This window comes from Triticum urartu, chromosome 4A (genome assembly GCF_056163025.1).
Source record: "Triticum urartu cultivar PI428250 chromosome 4A, HENAU_Tu73, whole genome shotgun sequence".
Lineage (NCBI taxonomy): Eukaryota > Viridiplantae > Streptophyta > Magnoliopsida > Poales > Poaceae > Triticum > Triticum urartu.
In genome coordinates, this window is record NC_141876.1 from 490607138 (window position 1) to 490623419 (window position 16282).

The 16282-nt window shown below is 43.4% G+C and overlaps 1 protein-coding gene across 8 annotated transcripts; it reads left to right on the forward strand.

Annotated features, from left to right (window-relative positions):
* Positions 1 to 7118: 7118 nt before the first annotated feature.
* LOC147976265 (protein MOS2-like) lies at positions 7119 to 12034 on the forward strand. Of its 8 annotated transcripts, none has more exons than XR_015601404.1 (3): positions 7119 to 8594; positions 10646 to 10731; positions 11478 to 12034. XR_015601404.1 is itself a non-coding variant. In XM_087518657.1 (2 exons), the coding sequence occupies exon 1, from the start codon at positions 7200 to 7202 to the stop codon at positions 8538 to 8540; it is 1341 nt and encodes a 446-aa protein (XP_087374783.1). In that variant the 5' UTR covers positions 7119 to 7199; the 3' UTR covers positions 8541 to 8589; positions 11478 to 12034. The 8 variants fall into 8 exon arrangements, 2 of the variants coding, with proteins under 2 accessions (XP_087374783.1, XP_087374784.1); XR_015601407.1 differs by having other exon boundaries at positions 11500 to 12034; XR_015601406.1 differs by having other exon boundaries at positions 7119 to 8589.
* Positions 12035 to 16282: the final 4248 nt, after the last annotated feature.

The window sequence follows — 16282 nt, forward strand, 5'->3', positions numbered from 1 at the left end:
TCTATCTGTTGTCACGAAAATGGATGTATCTAAATGTATTTTAGTTTCAGATACATCCATTTCTATCCATTGTGATAAGTAATTCGAGACGGAGGGAGTAATAGAGACGACAACAAGACCTGATCATCTAAAGAAAGACCTGAAAGTGACAACTCTCTAGGTGGCCAACGTCGTTCGTAAAGAGTCAAATGGCAAATCTTGCAATCCCAGTGTTGGGATATGGGCGACTGCTTCCCCGACCAAGCTCGAGCAGCCCTATGTCACCCAAGGAAATCGCAATTCAAAATTCCTAATACAATAGATTTCGGGCACCTTGCTACATGACATATATTGCGCATTGCATTAGATAATAACTCCTGGAAGTCATCAGCCTGTTATCCCTGACGCATCTTTGATGTGTTGAGCGAGAGACCTTCCACACGTGACTCCCAGGTCACTATGGTCGACTCTCGTCTATGTTCGACCAGTCAGTCTCACAGTCGGCAGACTTATATCATTACGCTCACGAGCAGAATCAACGCTTGAGCCTATCTTCGCACTCCTCTATTCTCTTTAGGAGGCATCCGTCCCATATAAACTACCCATCATGCAGTATCCCCCCACCCCCGGCCCACGTGTGAATGATCGGTGCGGCGATTAGGCATCCTTAGACGAAAGAGTGGTCTTTTAGGATTGGTCGTTGCGTGTCACCACCTCGCACCTATCCTACACTGCTTTCTGAAGGTGCACTCCACCGCCATCTGCGTTTTCATGTGTGGTACAATGGAAATGTGCAACCTTTTCCCCTAGCTCATTGGAATGGCACAAAAATGGTCTTTCAACTTGAGGAGAGGCTCATTTTCAGTCCTATGAGCGCCTTTAAGGAATCTTCATCGTCAACATCCTGGGGAACTATGTGTAACCCTTGATGTCGATGAAACCCATCACCTTGCAGCAAAAAGCAAGGGAATCCCTCCAACTTTTTTAAGAGCTTTTCCACAATTCGAAGTCACATAGCCAAAACTCCCAAGTCGATAGTCATCCATGCATTTATGCAGACTTTGCTCTAAGGGGAGCTAAATTGGGCTCTCAACCTCAAACCGCCCTGAACCACCAAAAAGTTGTACTACAGTAACCTCGCCAAGAGATCGACAGAGGCCCAGAGCCGTGTTAGTCATCCAACGTCCGAACCCAAGAAACTCCTCGAAGACTCCAAGGTTGAAGTCATCCATATCGCAATAAGTGACTGGTCATGGTGGTCATTAATGCCAAGCCGAAGAACCTGAAGAAAACATGTCCTAGAGGCAATAATAAAGTTGGGACAACGCTAACGCCCACGTGTGGTGGGAGCCAAACCCGCCCACACGCTCTATAACACACGTACTATGCCATGTCACCGCATGCATGCATGTGAGAATTTTTTTGGATTTTCTGTTTTTAAAATGTTTTATCTCTTAAATAAAAAATCCGATTGAAGATCCGTTTTCACCATTAAATCCCTCGCGACGAGATCTTCGAAACTAGATCTCATATCAATATATTTCGACGAATTTTTTTTGGTTAAAAGTTGCCGTGTCTATTGCACATGAATTGCCATGATGTTTACACTGAAGTTGCCATGATATGTGTCAGCTATTTTCTTCTACATTTAAAAGTAAATTTTGACATATTATAAAACGGGGAATTAAGAAACTAGACTTATCATGCATCATAAACTAAAATTGCCATGATACATGCACTTAAAATTGTCATGGTTCATACAATTTTTTTTCATGGTCAAAGTACTGAAATTGCCATCATAAAAAAACTAAAATTGCCACATGGCAACTGCAGTGTAAACATCATGGCAACTTTTGGGCAAAAAAAATCGTCGAAACATATCAACATGGGGTCTAGGTTTGAAGATATCGTCGAGACGGATTTAATGGTGAAAACAGATTTTTAATTCCGTTTTTTAATTAAGAGATAAAACATTTTTAAGCCGAAAACCAAAAAAAATCCTGCTGATATCTCTTCATACATGGAAAAATGAGTGGTGATGAAGACATGTGGGCGATGTGCAAACGCCCACACGTGTGGGCGTTAGTTTTTCCGTAAAGTTGTTATTTATATTTCCTTATGTCATGATAAATATTTATTATTCATGCTAGAATTATATTAACCGGAAACTTAGTACATATGTGAATACATAGACAAAGAGAGAGTCCCTAGTATGCCTCTACTAGACTAGCTCATTAATCAAAGATGGTTAAGTTTCCTGATCAAAGACATGTGTTATCATTCAATGAACGGGATCAAATCATTAGAGAATGATGTGATGGACAAGACCCACCCATTAGCTTAGCTTTATGACCGTTTAGTTTTATTGCTATTGCTTTCTTCATGACTTATACATGTTCCTCTAACTATGTGATTATACAACTCCCGAATACCAGAGGAACACCTTATGTGCTATCAAACGTCACAACGTAACTGGGTGATTATAAAGATGCTCTACAAGTGTCTCCGATGATGTTTGTTGACTTGGCATAGATCAAGATTAGGATTTGTCACTCCGAGTATCGGAGAGGTATCTCTGGGCCCTCTCGGTAATGCACATCACTATAAGCGTTGCAAGCAATGTGACTAATGAGTTAGTTGTGGGATGATGTATTACGGAACGAGTAAAGAGACTTGCCGGTAACGAGATTGAACTAGGTATGATGATACCGATGATCGAATCTCGGGCAAGTAACATACCGATGACAAAGGGAACAACGTATGTTGTTGTGCGGTTTGACCGATAAATATCTTCGTAGAATATGTAGGAGCCAATATGAGCATCCAGGTTCCGCTATTGGTTATTGACCGAAGATATGTCTCGGTCATGTCTACATAGTTCTCGAACTCGTAGGGTCCGCACGCTTAACGTTCGATGACGATTTGTATTATGAGTTATGTGATTTGATGACCGAAGATTGTTCGGAGTCCCGGATGAGATCACGGACATGACGAGGAGTCTCGAAATGGTCAAGAGGTAAAGATCGATATACTGGAAGGCTATATTCGGACATCGGAATGGTTCCCAGTGATTCGGGTATTTTTCGGAGTACCGGAGGGTTACGGGAATTCACGGGGGAAGTTAATGGGCCTTATTTGGCTTTAGTGGAGAGAGGGAAGAAGGGCCACGAGGTGGCGCGCGCCTCCCCCTGCCCAAACCGAATTGGACAAGGGGTGGGGCGCTGCTCGTCCTTTCCTTCTCCCTCTCCCTCCTTTCCTTCTTTCTTACTCCGAAAAGGAAAGGGAATCCTAGTAGAACTTGGGAGTCCCAGTAGGACTCCCTATACTTGGCGCGCCCCTAGGAGGGCCGGCCTCTCTCCCTCCCTCCTTTATATACGTGGGCAGGGGCACCCCAAAGACACACCAAGTCTTCTCTTAGCCGTGTGTGGTGTCCCCCTTCACAGTTACACACCTCGATCATATCGTCGTAGTGCTTAGGCGAAGCCATGCGCTGGTAACTTCATCATCACCGTCGCCACACCGTCGTGCTAACGGAACTCTCCCTCGTCCTCAACTGGATCAAGAGATTGAGGGACGCCATCGAGCTGAACTAGTGCTGAACACGGAGGTGCCGTACGTTCGGTGCTTGGATCGGTTGGATCGCGAAGATGTTCGACTACATCAGCCGCATTACTAAACGCTTCCGTTTTCGGTCTACGAGGGTACGTAGACACACTCTCCCCTCTAGTTGCTATGCATCTCCTAGATAGATCTTGCGTGATCGTAGATAAATTTTTTGAAATACTGCGTAACCCCCATTTAACACCATCGTCGACTCTCCTGAAATGCCTCACGAAGATGGAGCCAACCTCCTCAACGAAATCCAGGTCAAGATGTGTAGGAAACATCCTACATGGAGGTCTCTACTGCCGCCAAGGCACTCATACAAAGCTTCTACCAGTCCACAATGGTCAAAGACCAATTTACACTCTTCTGCAGGTGCCGTCACAAAATTGGGCAATGCTCCGGTATGCATACTCAAGAGCATTTATATTGCCAGGGATTGATCGCGAAAGAGCGATAAAAAATGTGGGTCAGGCCCAATACTGTACAAGTGCACATTATAGCTACACCTTTTTTGAATTGCTACAAGCAAAGAATAGGCAATTTCGAACGAAAAGCCTTACTTGGCGCTTAAGGCACACACCAAAATATAAAACCGACCGACCCATAAAGGCTAAAGGGGTTATTCTAGCTTTGGGAACCATCTAGAAGGTTTCCCTGTTTTTTCCAGCCAATTCCACTGTGTTTTTCTTGGCTAGTTTTTACTCATTTTGTCCAGTTTTTTGTACTTTCCATTGTTTATTTTACAAAATATATATTATAAAGAATTTCAACATTTTTTCAAATGCTTGGTTTTTCAAAACTATATACATTTTTCAAAATCTTGAGTTCTTACATTTTTTAATATTTTCTTAAAATTTGTAATTTTTCCAAACTTGCATTTTTTATTTTACCATAAATTTAAAGCAGGCCACATAAAGCGAGCTGCCAGCCAGCCCGACCGTACGAGTTTTATTGGGCAGGCCAATGGGAACCCATGTGCGGCGGGGTGACAGTTGGTGCCTTAACTGTCGCTATATTCTGTTCGGAATTGCCTACGGGCGAGCAAATCGGTCTGGCCCATTAGTACAATTTCTCGCTGCCGCTCTGCTTCGCTCGCTCGCTCTTTTTTTTTGTTTTCTTTTGTTCTTTCCTTTGAGTTTTCACCGTTTTCTTCAGTTTTTTTCCTTCGTTATACTTTGTTTTAACTTGTTTTTCATGGTTTTCTTTGGTTCTTTCTTTCTTCATTATACTTTTGGTTCATTTTTCCTTTCTAAACACATGTCCTCTTTTAGTGAGTACACCATTTATATTTTGTAGCGCACACTTGAAATGTAGTTTTTTTATACAATTTGGACATTTTTAAATACAAGATTCATATTTTTAAATACATGTTTTGAGCACTTTCTTGAATATGTGGAGAATTTTTTTCAAATGTACATGGTACATTTCAAATGGCAATAAACATTTTCTTAAACTACATGAATATTTTTATGTTATAGAAATATTTTTAAAATGTCAGGCTGCATTTTTTACTGAAAATAAAAAAATTAACTTATGAGAATATTTTTTCACACATGTATAATGTTTATTAAATTCACAAATATTTTTTTGAAACAGGAATATTTCTATCAAATGTGATTTACATTTTTTTTATTGGCACAAACATTTTTTCTACATTACGCATTTTTTATGTTGTACACACTTTTTTTCTACACTTTTTTATTTTCACATTAGTTTTTATCATTCTGCACGTATTTCTAAGATTTAGGTTTTTGGGGGGTTATTTTAGTTTTTGGGTATTCGTCTGCTTTTCGAAAGGTTTTGTGGATTTTTTCGCGAACCACAAGTATCATAGAGTTGTTTCATTTTTCTAATGGATGCACATATTTAACTTTCACGAGAAGCAAGATTTGCTCTCTTGAAAACAGAGTTTTGGTTCTGCAAGAAGCACAATCGTGCTTTTCAGGGAAAAACAAGTCTATGCTTCCACGATAACAATGGATTTGCTTACGCATTGCCAAAAGGGGGGGGGGGGGGGGGGGTATATGAAAAAACCGCAATCGTGCTTCCGGGCTCTGATTCGTTTTTTCATTTTTCCTGTATTTGTTTTTGGGTTGTTATTTTTTGTTTTTACTCTATTTTATTCAATATTCTTTTTTTGGTTTCCAAATTTTTTTTCTAGTATTCGTTTTTTCCATGAAGAGATGTTCATCAAAATCTATTAACATGAGATCTAACTGTGAACATCTCAACATTAGAAATCTGACGGTAAAATGATTCAGGGTTTAAACACACAGTTCAAGAGATAAGATATTTTAAACAAACAAATTTACGAAGAAAACGAAAACTCCTTGGTTGTGACAGATGGCACCACTTGTGAGCGTCTGAGAAGGTGGGAGACAACTTTTGCAAAGGACAACCCTTAACTATTAATTAGTGATTTCGCGCACCCCTTGAGTGCTCTATATATGGCTTATAACGACATGTTAGCTCCTCTCGCATGAAGCTTCCCTGCAGCGTGCACGCGTGTGGGCCGACTCAATAGCATGCTATCCATTTCTTCGTCGGTGGTCAGTTCGCTAATGTGCTAGTTTGGGTGTTTCGATTTTAGTGTTTTTGTTTTTATTTTATTTTTTGTTTGGTTTTCTTACTTCTTCATTGGTTTTCTTTCATTTTCCTTTTTCGTCATTGTACTTCATTTTTTGTTATTTCTTCATTTTTTGGTTTCTTTCATATTTTTTGTTGTGTTTTCTCTTATTTCTCATTTTCTTCATTTTTTCGTTTCTTTCTTGGTTTCATTTTTTGGGTTTTCTTTATTTCTTTTTCGGTTTTCATTGTTTTCAATTTTTTTGCATCTGTTTCTTTGGTTTCCTTTTCCCTTTTTTTATTTTTCTGATTTTTTACATTTTTTATTACATATGTAATTTTTTTAATTTACCTTTAACATTTGGAAATTCATTGTTAATATTTTTTCGAATAAATGTTTGGATGTCTATTGTTTCATAGACATTGTACATTTTTGGTATACATCTATGACTTATTTAATACATGTTTAACATTTTTTTGTGCATATGGTTAACATTTTTCAAATATATGTTTTGATGTCTACTTTTTACACATCATACATTTTCGTTATGCATTTGATACATTTTTTACATGCTTATACTTTATGTATGCATGTTTAACATTTTTCCGAATACATGAGTAACATTTTTAAACACATAGTTTTTTCATATACATTGTACATGTTTTGTATACATCAAAAATATTTTTGTACACATTTAATATTTTACAAGTACATGAATAAAATTTTTGAAACTTTTATTTTTTTATGTTAGTTTTTTCCATACACATGGTATATTTTTTTTGTATACATCACAAACATTTTTTGTATACGCATTTAACATTCCCAGGCACCGGCCAGGGCGTGCCGTGCCTGGCCCAGCTGTGCCGGCGTGGTCGCGGGCTGGCCTGGTTGGCCCGGCCCGTTTGGCCAGCTTTGCCACTGGGGGCTCAGCCGATACCGAGTCTCAACGTCACACGAACTCAGTTCCTTCTTTCCTGTACCAGTATTTTTTTTCGTGTTTCTGCGCCCCCCACAGACTCCACACGCTTTCCCCCAAATCGCCGCCGCCATGGAGAAGGAGAAGAAGCTGTCCTTCTCCATCCCTTCCAAGCTCAGGCCGCCCAAGCCGCCCCGCCCCGCCGCCGGCGCTGATTCCTCCGCCGCCAGCGGCAACTCTGCTTCCGCGGCCGCTGCCCCCGCCCAGCAATTCGTCACCGAGTTCGATCCGTCGCAAACCCTAGCCGCCGGCGCCGCGTCCGCCGTCATCGCGCCCCTCCCCAACTCCGGCCACTTCCTCAACCACCGCTCCCGCAAACCCTCCTCCCTCCCGACCCCCGAGGAGGAGGCCGCCCTTGCGGCCTCCACCGCCGGTGGCCCCACATTCGTGCTCGACACCTCCGAGGCCCCCGACAACCCCTCCTCCCACATAGGGTATGGCCTCACCCGACGCGGCGCCGACGCCGACGCCGAGGCTGACGCCACGGAGCCAGGTAAGACGCAGTCTTCCAAGGAATCAGAGAAGAAGCCGACCTCTCCAGCCAGAGATGGCGGCTCCAGCGGTGACCTTATGCTGCGACGGTACAAGGAGGACATGGCCAGCCTCCCTGACCACCGTGGTATAGATGAGTTTGAGGAGGTGCCTGTGGAGGGCTTCGGTGCTGCCCTCCTTGCTGGTTACGGCTGGTCGGAAGGCAAAGGGCTCGGCCGCAATAACAAGGAAGATACCAAGGTTGTTGAGTATAACCGCCGTGCCGGTACGCTGGGATTAGGCTACGACCCTTCTGAGGCAGACCCTAAGAAGACTCGCTCCGGCGACTGGGTTATTGGTGGAAAGAAGCCGACAGAGAATGGTGGAAAGAAGTCCGCAGAGAATGGAAATGCAAAGAAGAGAGATAGGGACAAGGAAGACAGAGTCCGGGAGAGGGATTCAAGTTCCCGACAGAAGAGATCTGGTGATCTTAGGGCCGAGAGGGAGGTTCGAGAGAAAGAGAGAAAATCTCGGGATAGTCGAGAAGAAAAGAGTAGCCGTGATGTTGGTAACAAAGTGCGCTGGTTACAGAGCAATATTAGGGTTAGAGTGGTTAATGAGAGGTTCAGCAGAAGGTTGTACCTGCAGAAGGCAAAAATTGTCGATGTGGTTGGACCAACGACATGTGACATAATGATGGATGACGGGTCAGAGCTTGTGCAGGGGGTGGAGCAGGATATGCTTGAAACAGTCCTGCCACGGACAAACGGCCAAGTGCTTGTGCTCTGTGGGAAGCACAAGGGGGTGTATGGGCATCTGGTAGAGAAGAATTCAGAGGCAGAGACTGCAGTAGTGGAGGATGCGGATACAAAAGACATGGTGCGTGTGAAATATGATCAGATTGCAGAGTACGTTGGGGACCCAGAATTGCTTGGGCATTGATTATTTCTTCTTGAGGAGGGGACATCTGTTTTCCAGGAGCTCTTCTAATGTGCGGTAATATCTGTTCCTTAGTAATAACTATCAGTTGCTGCTTGGATGTAAAATCTTGAACACAATGTTAATTGTGTTATTACTATTATTTGTTGCTTGGATGTGTAAAACCTTCAGCAAACTGTCAGTTTTTGCTTTGTATAATCTGTTTGTTTAAGTCTGCTGCATATGGGTCAAAACCTCATGCTAATCGATGATGTCAGAAGGTGATTCTTGTATCTAAGAGTGATTATCGGAATGCATGCTAAAAATCTCATGAACTTCTTGGCGTCTTGGTGATGGGGTGATCAATAGTTACTATACCGGGACCCTGCCCTTAAACTGCAGATGCTCCGCGCGGGGTTGATTTTGTTTTGGAGTTCTCCTGCTATCCACCATAAGAGATGAAAGTTTTGCTGAAAACATCTAAAGAAAATCTGAACTACAAATCTCTAAGTTGAAGATAAAAAATTAAAAAGTACTACCTCTGTTCCTAAATATAAGATTGAACTGCCAAAACGTCTTATGTTTATGAAGCATCAAACCACAGGATTAAAAGAAAGGTCAACTAACCTGTTGCCAGGGCTCAAACTGTGCTATTGAAGATCTGTCCCTCCGTTCTTTCAAGTATGTCCATTGCATCTGTGTGTGTTGTTGGGGGGGGGGGGGGGGGTGTGGGGGTGGTGGTGGTGGTGGTTAAGGGCCTGTGAGTTGAGCCCTGGGCGTTGGTTGAGCTTGGCCACCACCCACCAACAATTTGGCTGGGTTGTTATAGGTTTCAGTTACCACAGTTGCAAGTATTGAGGCCTTGCTGGCTTACCACAAAGCTGCGACTTGCAAGTAGTGAGGTCTAGCATTTGCATGTTAGATCGTGTGAACCATGAGTATCTTCTAAGTACCGCGTCCTGTTGCCACCAATCCACAACCTAAGGTAAGCATTATGAGCCCGTATTCTTTGTAGGTATTACGCACTGTCTCTCTAATTTTGCTGGCAGCCGCATGCTCTGGACTGGCTGCACTCATCTATTGTATCACATATGTGAAACCTTCCGCATGTCAATGTTAATTATATGCCCCGTTTGTAGATGATTCGATAGACAGTACAAAAAAATTCATTGTAGGTTTGGAATATTTTGGGATGTGAACAAGTTGCAAAGCTCAGTTCTCCATATGAGATCAAGAAATAATACGTATTTAGTTTTGCTCAGTTTCATTGAGGAATGAAACAGTCATATTGGCTTTTGTGTTTAGGTGTTATCTTTTATCTATATGGCATAAGGCTTGTGTGGATTTACTTATGGAACTGCAATTTGTGTTGTCTTATTCGGCATATGCTAACCAATCAATGGTATCTTTCTAAAGACCTAGGTAAATACTCTGAGGAAAGAGGCTGGTATTGATGCCTTCAAAAGGGATAGTGATAGATCTAAGAGAGTGGTGAGGAGAGCCGCGCGGAACACTTAAATACATTTCTGGTTTACTTCAAAATACAACTAGGCTCTGCTTTATAGGGGACTTCTAAAGGATGGCTTGAAAAGGGATGGATGCAAGGATGGTGAAGATTTGGTAATAGATAGTTTTCGCCCAGTTTTATGCAAATTAACTGGGCAATTCTCTTCTGCTTAACTAATAGGTAGAGGCAAATCTTTTGCCTCCGTTTCGAAAAGAAAAAAAGATTCGATCATAGGGGGATGGAAGAAGGAGCCGGGAGGAACGATTAGATACATCCTTGTTTCCTTCAAAATACAACTAAGTTCTGCTTTATAAAGAGGACTTCTAACCGATATTAGAGAACTCTCTGTAGTATAAGATGCAAACATTATTATGAAAGGATACCATCAAAACAAACAGTATACAACTAAAAGATACTGCCTCCTTTCCAGTTTAAAAGGCCTACGCGTATCTCTAGGTTGACAATTTTTCCAAACTAAGACGAGTCATAGATCGTAAATTTATACCATTAGAAACTTCAAATGTTATATTTTCCAAGTTATAATTTTTGTGTATACAATTTGCATCGCATCTACTATATCTAAATAGGAGAACCCCACTACATGATTTCTCTGCACATGCAGCCTATCCACCTCATCACTTGCCACATCAGCCTATCTAAACATGCAGGCGTGTAACGCCAGCCACCTCTTGCGTTTGGTTTTCAGCGGTAAATCACTTTCCCACTTCATGCATTGCATGCTCCCATGTCTTTATAATTTTTGTGATATACAATTTGCATCACATTGGTTGAATTGGCAAGCCCAAACTTGCATGTGACATAAACAACCTTCATCTACAGTATATTTCAGTGGGCCTCTTGACATAGCATGATTACAGTTTTGGGTAATGTTTCTGCTCACCAGTTTTGCATAATAGCAAACTGTACCATAGGCCATAGTCATGTTGGCTTCTAGTTTATGGATTACCTTCCAAGATTTGTCATCTTCATTTTATAAAATAGATTAGTGTGTCACCCAAACATGATTTTTAAATCGAATATGGTTCAGATCAGATCAAGGATATTGTGATTCACTATAATATCACAACTCTGCTATACTAGCATGGCACGGCAATTGGAATTTTGTGCCAATTAGAGACTGTATTCGTCCCTAATAGCGAATCAAACACAACAAGAATTGTATATAATTCAGATAGTAGTTTCTGTGTCTAGCTGTGTTGCACTGAAATTACAAACATTAAAAACTGTAGAGACACCGATATTTGATAATTACAATACGTGCACATGGTATTCAAGCGCATGCATTTCAAACCCTTACTCAGTAGTTGAGTTATCTTTCTCCTTATACTCTCCCTCGTTGTTGCCTTCTGCAACTTTTTTTGACTCGTTGCATCATGTAGCCGACTTGTCAACTTTTTCCTTCTGAGCAATTGCAATCAATGTCTTGTTTATAGGTTGATGACTTTTCTCCTATAGTGCCTACTGCTGAAGATCACAATGGAAATACAGAGCGCCTGGCAAAACAAGTTTCCAGACGACAGGCTTGGCGACCGATATTTACAGGTGCTCTGCTTTTATGTATGACAGTGACATATGATGCCCTGTTTCCAGTTTGCGCATAGCACTGTTTCAATCAGTGTCAATTCCTCCACAATTTACATACCAACCTATTCTATGTGAAGAGTCTTGATCATATTCGGAATGGTAGCTTCCTTCTTTGTGGTATCATCACTTTGTGCATGCGATAATCTGATGGCGGGGTATGCAAATATCACTTTGGTCTACCAGTCAAGATATGAGATGACATGGTTCACTGATACTCAGGTTGGGAAATAATTTTCTTTCCAGCATGGTAGTTGGGAAAAGAAACTGGACTCTGTAAATCAGGGACATGATACACATTTGCTTTGGTCCCAAGCTTCAGTGTGTAAATTACCAGTGTTGCAAAATTGTAAACTCTTGTACCGATGTATAACCGGATGGTTAGCTGAATGGATATCAATTTGAGTCACTTGGGCTCGATTGTGTTGAAACTGCTGGAACTCAGAGAGCCTGAGATATCCAGAGAATGCAAGCAGAGCACGGCCCATGCACAGTACCTGTATGGGCTGACATTTCGGCGCCATAGCCTGCCTCCTGCCGAAAGCATTGCGGAGATCTGTATTTTTACTCCATTTTTTCTGTTTTGCCATTTCTAAATTTATTAAGTGAACTGGTCCTTCCACGAAAGGAATCATTTTGTAAAATAGTCATCTATCCACTGAGAGCGATGTATGTCAACTCCAATTATATGTACCTGCACGGCATAATTCTTATGGTTGGACTTGGATGCTTCCAAGCTAATCATTTCGGAATTTCTCGCTCAACGAACTTCATAATCATTCTGATGATCAGTTAGCAGTTGCCAGATTAATCTCCCCCATTTCTTCTTCTCAGAGGACCAATATTGTTGTTGGCGAGAGACAAGAATGTCCGCCGAGCGCTTCAGCTTGTAAGACCTTTCGTTGTTGTTGAGATAAAGTCCAAACCTGCAATTGCATTACCACTTGGAATCCATAATTTCTAGTACTCCCTCCGGTCTTTTTTACAACGCACATGAGATTCATGTCGAGTCAAACTTTGCAAAGTTTAACCAAAATTATCTTAAAAACTATCAACATCTACAATACCAAATATATTAGCGGGTACCGAGTAAAATGGCTCAATTAATCAGTATTCAGAATTTTCCAGGCAACTCACATCAAGCAAAAGCATTCATTTCACTAAACAAAAGGAAACGGAATGTAAGAGCAACCACAACTCCACAAGACTGGTTAGAAAATGCAGGCCTGATGTTCCTCCCCATCACCCATTCTAAGTCCAACGATTCAAAACAATTGATTAACAGTCGTCCAACCGATGGACACCCACACGCAGCACGTCCCCATGTTGCGCTAAGCAAGGACACGGCCTCATTTCTTTACGGCAACTTGCCACAGTCCCATGAGAAATGATTAGTTCAAAAATGTCAATTAGGGGGGGTGGGGAATCTCCTCTCAGATCACGATGTGCCCTCATGCGCGCCTAATAACAGCGGCATCGCTTTGCAGGCAGGCAGGCAGCACATCCCAGAGGCGAAATTAAGAAGGCATATCACAGTGCATTATTATTAGAAGATCGTGGTGCTCCTCGTGCCCAACGGTAGAGAATTTTGTGAACTGGCTTGGCTTCGATTTTCTTTTCTTTTCCCTCAACTACTGGCAGCGGCATGGCTTAAATTCCTGCGATCCCTCTGAGAGTGTATTTTAATCTTTTCCCATGGAATATCTACAGCTTGAATAACATGAAATAATTCAAGTGGCAGGGCATGGCAGTCTTGCCAGACTAGAGAATATTAGTACAAGAAAGCCAAGTGATTAATAACACGATCCCCTCGATTTAACACAGGGATAGCTAGGATGATTATGTGTTGAGATAAGTACTTACTACGTACTCCCTCCGTTCCGAATTACTTGTCTTAGGGCTTGTTTGATTTAAAGGAATTTTATAGGATTTCTGGAGGATTGAAATCCTTAGGATTTTTTCCTATATTGGTCCTTTGATTCATAGGATTGGATCCCATAGGAATTTTTTCTATGGAATCTTTTGTACTACATTTCATAGGAAATTTAACATCCACTCCAACCTCTTTTCATAATTTCTTTGTTTTTTCCGTGGCATCAAACAATCATTGCTAATTCTATAGGATTCAAATAGGCATGCCACTTCAACCCTACACTTTTCCTATTCCTGCGTTTTCAAAATCCTACGAATTAAAGAGGCCCTTAGATTTGTCTAGATACGGAGGTATCTAGCACTAAAATGAGTCTAGATACATCTGTATCTAGACAAATCCAAGACAAGTAATTCGGAACGAAGAAAGTACTTAACATATTTTACTAGCAGAAGAAGAAGCTGATGGATGGAGCACCGTGTTTGTGCCAGGCGAAAAGCCAAGGGAGGGAATATGCTGCTCGCCGGCAAAGGCAATTTGGGGCTGAGAGCAAAAGGAAGGGGTGGAGGAAAGGGGAGAAAGGTAGCTGGCTGGCTCCCGGAGAATGTTCATTTTGTGCGGTACGTTCTCCGTCGTGGAACGGAGTGCAGCACGTCACGCGCGCTCAATCCGCTCCTCTTGTAGCTTCCACCACCGGACGGAATAAAGCTGCGTGCTCCTCCTTTTTCCCTCGGCATCCTCGACGATCTTTCTTCTTCCTCCGTGGAATAAAACAGTATGCCATATGCGTAATGGGGATCTGGCACTGCCCGGACCGGATCGCCAGCATGGTCACATTGCCATGGCTAGCGCACTAATGATCCATCACGCACCTGCAGCCTCGTCCAAACTGAGATGCCCGCCACGAGATGGGGAAGGAAGCATCGCTAGATCATCTCTATCGTACATATTTTGTTAGAGAAATAATCGTACTCCTTTCGATCCATATTACTTGTGAAGAAAAATGTGTATGGATTGAGGCGACGGTCGATGAGGGGCCATGTACATGATTAGCACGCCGTGGGGATGCATGCATGGCCTTTGGCTTGCAAAATACTCGTACAAATGCATGTGACGCGTCGCCGGCCGTGTCTCGTGCCGCATCGATCCCACTGTCCCAAGCCGGCCGGCGGTTGAATCTACCCTACCCCCTCTCGATCATTGCGTTGCGATGCTCGACATGGGGAATTCCGGTCATATGCTCCGTGTGAAATGAGGCACCGGTACCAGCCTACGTGCATGCACCCAAAATTTGTGACAGACTTAACTATAGCATAATATGTTTCCGAGGGGCCGGGCACGCACAGGACTAGTTTTGTAAGGGCATCTTCAGCCGTTGGCCCCTCAGGGGGCGTCTAAAAGCGCCGTCTAGGGGTAAGCCGGCGCAAAAAATGGCTCTGGGGGCGAGTCGGTCCCCAGCCGTTGGCCCCCAGGGCCGCCACCAGACGCGTATTAAAAAAAAAGGACTGTTCGGTGAAGTTATGATAAAAACTAGTTAAATTTCGGCCAAACATGATAAATTTTGATGAAATTCACGCATTTTCATTACATTAACCTAATCTAAAAAAGAAAAGGGTTGAAGTCGTCGCCGCCATCGTCATCGTTGGCCTTCTCCTCCTTGACGCGGGCGCCCCTGCTGGACCCCTGCTTGGCGTCACCATGGCGGACTGGCGGCGGCGCGTCGTCGTCGTCGTCGTTGTCGCATAAGACGACGACCCCGTCTTCAACGCCGCCTCGTCTCCGGGGAAGCGCTCTGCTATGGCGACGGGCTCGGCGGTGGTAGAGAGGGAGAGAGAGGGGCTGCCGGTGGCGCTTGGGAGAGGAAGACGTAGACGGAGAGAGGGGCTGGGCGGCGGCGAGGGGCGAGTCTGGTGTGGGCACCGGCGAGAACCGCCGGCTTTTATAGCCGTTTCGCGCCAAAACAGTTCGCCCCGACGCCCCCGGGCGCCCCCCCAGCGCGCTGGGTTCGGCCTGGATCCGCCGGCATTGTTTTCGGCCTAGGCCGGCGAAAATCGGGCTACTGGAGACGCGACTGTGCCGTTTTTTCAGCGCCGGCGTAAAAAAAAATGTCTGAGAAGGCTTTCCTGAGGCGCGGCTGAGGATGCCCTAAGCACCCCGATGAGCATAGTCTGCGAATACTTGTAGTCGATTCAGCGCAAAGGACCGGCTGAAACCGACAGCAATATACTACTGAGTACTGACTGCGTGCATATTCTACTCGATCAGATGCTCCTATCCTCGCCTCGTTTGACATCTCGTGCGCGCGCCAGCATCGGGGGCTGACCGGTTCTCTGAACGTGTTCACTTCGCCATCGATCTTCTGACATTTACTAACAACTGTCCGTTCATAATTAAAACTCGGGCGAACGGTTCACGGAATCACGAATGGTGATTACTACTACTAATAGCAACAGCACATCACATCACAAGATGCGTCCACGCACCATTTCCCAGTTATTGCGATTTGTGAACGTACCACTCCTGCAAGTTTCGAACTCTTTTGGGACCTCTTCTGTTAACAAGTTTCCAACCCTTTTCTTTCTCTTGTTCTTCTCACCGGGACGATCTACGTCACTCAATTACTCTTCAACTTGTAATAGCTGACCACACCTGCTGTGCGGTTATCCCTGAACGGAAGTAATTAAGCCCGACGAAGCGGTGAGATATAGACAGATGTAACCGATGAGATCGATCATCGTACGTACATCACACTCCGACAGTGTTAGGAGGAGCTGAGCTAGGCTGAGC